This window comes from Lissotriton helveticus, chromosome 1_1 (genome assembly GCF_964261635.1).
Source record: "Lissotriton helveticus chromosome 1_1, aLisHel1.1, whole genome shotgun sequence".
NCBI lineage: Eukaryota > Metazoa > Chordata > Amphibia > Caudata > Salamandridae > Lissotriton > Lissotriton helveticus.
Genome location: NC_136057.1, coordinates 235,104,283 through 235,112,773, shown reverse-complemented (window position 1 = coordinate 235,112,773; position 8,491 = coordinate 235,104,283). Strand labels below are relative to the sequence as shown.

At 47.7% G+C, this 8,491-nt stretch overlaps 1 protein-coding gene across 1 annotated transcript; it reads left to right on the top strand.

Moving 5' to 3' along the window:
* The first annotated feature begins 6,595 nt into the window (after positions 1 to 6,595).
* Positions 6,596 to 7,537, top strand: LOC144761202 (olfactory receptor 5AP2-like). Its single transcript, XM_078646697.1, has one exon. The coding sequence runs from the start codon at positions 6,596 to 6,598 to the stop codon at positions 7,535 to 7,537; it is 942 nt and encodes a 313-aa protein (XP_078502823.1).
* The last annotated feature ends 954 nt before the right edge of the window (positions 7,538 to 8,491 follow it).

The following is an 8,491-nucleotide window of genomic DNA, read 5'->3' as shown; positions in this document are numbered from 1 at the left end:
AGCTCTCACAGCTCTCACAGCCCACACAGCTCTCACAGCCCACACAGCTCTCACAGCTCACACAGCCCTCACAGCCCACACAGCTCTCACAGCCCACACAGCTCTCACAGCCCACACAGCTCTCACAGCCCACACAGCTCTCACAGCTCTCACAGCCCACACAGCCCACACAGCTCTCACAGCCCACACAGCTCTCACAGCTCACACAGCCCTCACGGCCCACACAGCTCACATCCCACACAGCTCTCACAGCCCACACAGCTCTCACTGCTCTCACAGCCCACACAGCCCACACAGCTCTCACAGCCCACACAGCTTTCGCAGCTCACACAGCCCTCACAGCCCACACAGCTCTCACAGCCCACACAGCTCTCACAGGCCTCACAGCCCTCACAGCCCACACAGCTCTGACAGCCCACACAGCTCTCACAGCCCACACAGCCCAAACAGCTCTCACAGCCCACACAGCTCTCACAGCTTACACAGCTCTCACAGCTCTCACAGCCCACACAGCTCTCACAGCCCACACAGCTCTCACAGCCCACACAGCTCTCACAGCTCACACAGCTCTCACAGCCCACACAGCTCTCACAGCCCACACAGCTCTCACAGGCCTCACAGCCCTCACAGCCCTCACAGCTCTCACATCCCACACAGCTCTCACAGTCCACACAGCTCTCACAGCCCACACAGCTCTCACAGCCCACAAAGCTCTCACAGCTCACACAGCTCTCACAGCCCACACAGCTCTCACAGCCCACACAGCTCTCACAGGCCCCACATTCCTCACAGCCCACACAGCCCTCACAGCCCACACAGCCCTCACAGCCCTCACAGCCCACACAGCCCTCACAGCCCACACTGCTCACATCCCACACAGCTCTCACAGCCCACACAGCTCTCACAGCTCTCACTGCTCTTACAGCCCACACAGCCGACACAGCTCTCACAGCCCACAAAGCTCTCACAGCTCACACAGCCCTCACAGCCCACACAGCTCTCACAGCCCACACAGCTCTCACAGCCCTCACAGCTCTCACAGCCCACACAGCTCTCACAGCTCTCACAGCCCACACAGCCCACACAGCTCTCACAGCCCACACAGCTCGCACAGCCCTCACGGCCCACACAGCTCACATCCCACACAGCTCTCACAGCCCACACAGCTCTCACTGCTCTCACAGCCCACACAGCCCACACAGCTCTCACATCCCACACAGCTTTCGCAGCTCACACAGCCCTCACAGCCCACACAGGTCTCACGGCCCACACAGCTCTCACAGCCCACACAGCCCTCACAGCCCACACAGCTCTCACAGCCCACACAGCTCTCACAGCCCACACAGCCCTCACAGCTCACACAGCCCTCACAGCCCAGACAGCTCACATCCCACAGAGCTCTCACAGCTCTCACAGCCCATACAGCTCTCACAGCCCACACAGCTCTCACAGCACACACAGCTCTCACAGCCCACACAGCTCTCACAAGCCTCACAGCCCTCACAGCCCACACAGCCCTCACAGCCCTCACAGCCCACACAGCTCTCACAGCCCACACAGCTCTCACAGCCCACACAGACCACACAGCTCACACAGCTCTCTCAGCCCACACAGCTCTCACAGCCCACACAGCTCTCACAGCCCACACATCCCATACTCTCACAGCCCACACAGCTCTCACAGCCCGTACAGCTCTCACAGCCCACACAGATCTCACAGCTCTCACAGCCCACACAGCCCACACAGCTCTCACAGCCCACACAGCTCTCACAGCTCACACAGCCCTCACAGCCCACACAGCTCACATCCCACACAGCTCTCACAGCTCTCACAGCCTATACAGCTCTCACAGCCCACACAGCTCTCACAGCCCACACAGCTCTCACAGCCCACACAGCTCTCACAGCCCACACAGCTCTCACAGGCCTCACAGCCCTCACAGCCCACACAGCTCTCACAGCTCTCACAGCCCAAACAGCTCTCACAGCCCACACAGCTCTCACAGCTCACACAGCTCTCACAGCTCTCACAGCCCACACAGCTCTCACAGCCCACACAGCTCTCACAGGCCTCGCAGCCCTCAGAGCCCACACAGCCCTCACAGCCCTCACAGCCCACACAGCTCTCACAGCCCACACAGCTCTCACAGCCCACACAGCTCTCACAGCCCACACAGCTCACACAGCTCTCACAGCCCACACAGCTCTCACAGCCCACACAGCTCTCACAGCTCTCACAGCCCACACAGCCCACACTCTCACAGCCCACACAGCTCTCACAGCCCGCACAGCTCTCACAGCCCACACAGCTCTCACAGCTCTCACAGCCCACACAGCCCACACAGCTCTCATAGCCCACACAGCTCTCACAGCTCACACATCCCTCACAGCCCACACAGCTCACATCCCACACAGCTCTCACAGCCCATACATCTCTCACAGCCCACACAGCTCTCACAGCCAACACAGCTTCCACAGCCCACACAGCTCTCACAGGCCTCAAATCCCTCACAGCCCACACATCTCTCACAGCCCACACAGCTCTCACAGCCCACACAGCCCACACAGCTCTCACAGCCCACACAGCTCTCACAGTCCACACAGCTCTCACAGCTCTCACAGCTCACACAGCTCTCACAGCCCACACAGCTCTCACAGCCCACACAGCTCTCACAGGCCTCACAGCCCTCACAGCCCACACAGCCCTCACAGCCCACACAGCTCTCACAGCCACACAGCTCTCAAAGCCCACACAGCCCACACAGCTCTCACAGCCCACACAGCTCTCACAGCCCACACAGCTCTCACAGCCCACACAGCTCTCACAGCTCACACAGCCCTCAAAGCCCACACAGCTCACATCCCACACAGCTCTCACAGCCCATACAGCTCTCACAGCCCTCACAGCTCTCACAGCCCACACAGCTCTCACAGCTCTCACAGCCCACACAGCCCACACAGCTCTCACAGCCCACACAGCTCTCACAGCTCACACAGCCCTCACAGCCAACACAGCTCACATCCCACACAGCTCTCACAGCCCATACAGCTCTCACAGCCCACACAGCTCTAACAGCCCACACAGCTCTCACATCCCACACAGCTCTCACAGGCCTCACAGCCCTCACAGCCCTCATAGCCCTCATAGCCCAAACAGCCCTCACAGCCCTCACAGCCCACACAGCTCTCACAGCCCACACAGCTCTCACAGCCCACACAGCCCACACAGCTCTCACAGCCCACACAGCTCTCACAGCCCACACAGCTCTCACAGCTCTCACAGCCCACACAGCTCTTACTCTCACAGCCCACACAGCTCTCACAGCCCACACAGCTCTCACAGCCCACACAGCTCTCACAGCTCACACAGCTCTCACAGCCCACACAGCCCACACAGCTCCTGCAAAGATAATACCTGCAGTGAACAAGCACTGGCAAAGACAATAACGGCAGCAAACAAACACTGGCAAAGACAATAACGGCAGCAAAGAAACAGTGGCAAAGACAATAACGGCAGCAAAGAAACACAGGCAAAGGCAATACCAGCAGTGAACAAACACTGGCAAAGATAATACAATCAGGGGGGCAGGGGCACGAAAAACGGCACAATCAGGGGACAGAAGGCCCGACAAACGGCACAATCAGGGGGCAGAAGGCAAGAAAAAACGGCACAATTAGTGGGCAGAAGGTAACAAATAAGGCACAATCAGGAGCAGAAGGCAAGAAATACGGCACAATCAGGGTGCAGAAGGCAAGAAATATGACACAATCAGGGTGCAGAAGGCAAGAAATATGGCACAATCAGGGGGGCAGAAGCCAAGAAATATGGCACAATCATTGGGTCAGAAGCAAGAAATACGGCACAATCAGGGGGGCAGAAGGCAAGAAATACGGCACAATCAGAGAGCATCTTGCTCCGGTCCAAAAATCGGATCCCTAGGGCTGCTCAGGTGGTCCCACAAGGATATTAACATATTTAAACGTTATCCGCTAATAGAATTAGCATTTTAAAAACCTTGCAAATTCACTGAAAAAACCATAGGTTTCAGGCCTTATTTAGTTAGGAATTAGCATTTAAAAAACCTTGAAAATTCACTGAATAAACCATAGGTTTCAGGCCTTATATAGTTAGGAATTAGCATTTAAAAATCCTTTGAAATTCACTGAAAAAACCATAGGTTTCAGGTCTTATATAGTTAGGTATTAGCATTTAAAAAACCTTGCAAATTCACTGAAAAAACCATAGGTTTCAGGCCTTATATAGTTAGGAATTACCATTTAAAAAACCTTTGAAATTCACTGAAAAAACCATAGGTTTCAGTCCTTATATAGTTAGAAATTAGCATTTAAAAAACCTTGCAAATTCACTGAAAAAACCATAGGTTTCAGGTCATATATAGTTAGGAATTAGCATTTAAAAAACCATTGAAATTGCTCCTATATAGTTAGTTGTACTAACTATATTTCGCGCACCCGCAATCCACTGCTGATGATGTCACATATTACATCATTCATGACATGGTCAGTGACATTACTGATGACATCACTGATAACATCTCAAATGACATCACTGATGACATCACTGATGACATCGTCCAGTGACTGTGTGTTTCTGTAAAGTTTAAATATGTTTTACATATTGAAGAATGAGTGGATGTATAAGTGTCTGGATGAAAGATTTAGTAGGTACATGACTGAATGTATGAGGGAGTGATTAAATGTGTCTTACTGAATGCATGGGTTAGTGACTAAACTGTCTGAATGTGTGCATCAGTATGTCTGTTGTTGTGTAAGCAACTGCATGTGTTGATCAGTAGCTATATAAGTGGCTATATGTGTTATTGATTGTTTGCCCAAGTATTTGTATGGGAGACTGAGTGTGTGTGTGGGTAGCTGGCATATATAAATGACTATACATAAGAGCCACTGATTGTGCGAGTGGCTGTATGGATCATTGTGTACTTGTATCAGTAATTGTATAACAAAGTAAGTATGTGTTAGTATATGTTTGAATAAGTAAGGTGTTGTGTGTATAACTGTATAGTTAAGGAAATGAAAGTGTGATTGATTCTTTGCATGACTGACTAGATGTGTGAGTAACTCCATGGATGAGTGGCAGAGTGTGAGTGTCTGTATAGGTGTTTGAGTGCAGATGATAGTGTTGTATTGATGAGTGACTGTATGTATGAGTGATTCTATGGGTAAATGATTGGATGTGTGTATATACCTAGCAATCAGTGTGTGCATATGTAGTAACTGGTATTAGTGTGTCAATGGTTTCAAGAATGGTAGTCTGTGTTTAACACTGGGTGTATCAAAGGTTATATTAGAGTGTGAAGAAGTGCATCGTATTATCACATGAATGATATCATCAGTGATGTGATCAGTGATGTCAATTGAGATGTCATCAGTTATGTCATCAGTGATGTCATTTGAGATGTCATCAGGGATGTCATCAGTGATGTCACTGACCATGTCATGAATGATGTAATATGTGACATCATCAGCAGTGGATTGTGGGTGCGCGAAATATAGTTAGTACAACTAACTATATAGGAGATATTTCAATGGTTTTTTAAATGCTAATTCCTAACTATATATGATCTGAAACCTATGGTTTTTTCAGTGAATTTGCAAGGTTTTTTAAATGCTAGTTCCTAACTATATAAGGACTGAAACCTATGGGTTTTGCAGTGAATATATATACATATATATATATATCAAAACAAGCGTTTCTATCTATTCAAGTGTAGAATCCTGGTGATGCTGGACCTAGGATAAAGCGTCGACGTTTCTACCCTATTGTGCCCCAATGGGTGGTCACGGCTAGTCTTTCTCAAGACAGGTGGGGTACTAGTTGTTTGGAAGACAGTCCTATTGATGGCCGGCTATCTCAGCCTGGAAAGTAGACAAAGAGGTTCAATAGTCCAATATCTTGAAATACATGATAATTCAGGATTCTCTGAAACAACTAGTCCCCACCTGTCTTGCACAGTATATATTGTTCACCACTTAAGCACCAAGCACACTTGTCACCGCCGCTTTTTGTATTGATCTTGACAGTCTACATTATTATATTGTATATATCATAGAATGAAGTAATTCTGATATAAATCTCTTTGTCCAAGCGTTTGGTTGCCTAATGCCTTATTCATTAAGTATTAAGGAACTCATGTTATTGATGTGTGTTAGAGTACTTAATTTACAGAGAGCATTAAAAGCATCTTTCACTCATGTTTGCTCTACCCAACAGAACCATCCTTGTTTAACTATAATATTTTTGCTACACTATTTCATAATAGTATGGCAACAATATTCCAGTAGATTACCTTGTTGAAAAGAAAATGTCCAAATCTAAACGGGGTGTTGACTAATGTGTGACACATGAGATATTAATGTGTTCATGAAAACTCGTTTCTTAATATTTGTTAGCTATTATTGTTAAACTCTATTCATAATTAAATCTAATTTTGATTGAAAGTATTCAAGGTTGTGTGCTGGCACCTACAGTTTCTAATAATGATTATAATGATTCACGATGTTTTTACCATGTATTAATTTTGATTTTATCCACTCAGCAAATTGCATATTTTGAAATGATGAATGCAAGAAATTGGACCTCAGTGACAGAGTTTCTCCTCTTCGGCCTTACTGAAGACCCCAAGCTTCAGATCCCTCTCTTTGTGATCTTCCTTATCGTATATGCTCTCACCCTGATTGGCAATCTTGGAATCATCACCCTGGTGTGGGTGGATCCTCATCTTCACACTCCAATGTACTATTTTCTCAGTAATCTGTCCTTCTCAGACCTTTGCTACTCATCAGTTATAACACCAAAGATGTTGGTCAACTTTCTTACTGAGAGAAAGTCCATCTCTTTTTATGGGTGTGCTATTCAGCTATACTTCTTTGGTCTGTTTGTGGGTACAGAATGTTTCCTTGTAACGGTGATGGCATATGATCGCTACGTGGCAATATGCAAACCTTTGCTGTACTCTGTTATAGTCAACAAAGAGGCCAGAGTACTATTGGTGGCTGCAGCATACTCTGGGGGTGTCCTGACATCAGCGATACATACAAGCTTCACTTTTCGTCTACCATTTTGCGATTCCAATGAGATTCTTCACTTCTTCTGTGATATCCCTCCGCTTCTAAAACTCTCTTGTGCTGATACATATATAAGCGAAGTTGTCATGTTCCTTCTTTCAAGTTCCCTTGGTTCAGTATCTGTAGTAGTGATTATAATCTCTTATACATATATTCTGTCAGCAATTCTAAAGATCCAGTCCGGAACAGGCAGAAGCAAAGCATTCTCCACTTGTGCTTCACACCTTGCTGTGGTCTTTCTTTTCTTTGGCACAGCCATCTTCATGTATGTACGACCCATCTCTAGTTATTCGGTGGACCAGGACAAGGTGGTGTCAGTGTTCTATACAGTGATTATCCCCATGCTAAATCCTCTTATCTACAGTCTAAGGAACAAGGAAGTCAAGGATGCTTTAGCAAGATCACTTATACAAAAGAACACTCATTACTGATGCTGGTTAGGAGACACTGAATTTCTTGACTGCAAGATTGAATGTTTGGATGTTATGAAGGAGCCAGTCATATCCACCATATAGAAATACTCTTACCACAGTATTTTCCTTATTCAATTTTCATCATATGTCAAGGACACTAAGGGACTAATTACGAGTACAGTGGCCAATATGAGTGCCATACCACAACAAGACCTGTGCATCTGCTGGGGATCCAGGATCCCGTGGTGGTAGTCCCCTCGTCAGGAGCACTAATATGCTGCATCACGCTGAGCATATTAGGAGTTGCCTGTCCACCTTCCTTTACATGGTGGTGAGTCTGCCATGAAAAGGGTAGCAGAGAGGCAAAGCAAATAGCCCTAATAGGACCCCATGGTGCTCCTGGGCCTGGGGGTGCATGCCCCTCCCAGAATTGCACCCCAGAATTGCACACTGTGGCATGAATGTGCTTCAGGCACTGTCATGGCATTGATCTGCAAGTTAGACTCTCCTATGAGCCTACCAGACCACCACCATGAGACCGCAGCAGCGCCGCCCCCCGCTCTGGATTATACATGCAATCCGGCAGGCAGGTGCACTACTGGCTTGGTGGTCCTTTAGTCCGTGCGGCAGTACAGCCTGACAGGAGGACCCTCAAACTTGATCAGACCGCAATTTTAAGTAAATTAATGCTTTCTTTCTTAATATCCAATTTAGTGGCTGGGAATGATAACTCTACTAGGAATGTCATAATAGAGGAAATCAGGTGGAAAAATATTGTAAAAAATAAAAGGTGAGTGTAGGGAGTAACATTTATGCATAAAACAATTCTACTCAAGTGGGCTGTTAGAGCATAAGAAAATGACCCAAAGGAACAAAGAGCAGAAATGAGGCATAAGGTATTGTAAATGGTCCAGCATTGTCTTTCTTTTATCTGCCAATCATCTGCTGAATGCAATTAAGACTACAACAATA

Coding starts and splice junctions, on each gene's coding strand:
- LOC144761202 (XM_078646697.1), top strand. CDS start 6,596: ATGATGAATGCAAGAAATTGGACCTCAGTGACAGAGTTTCTCCTCTTC.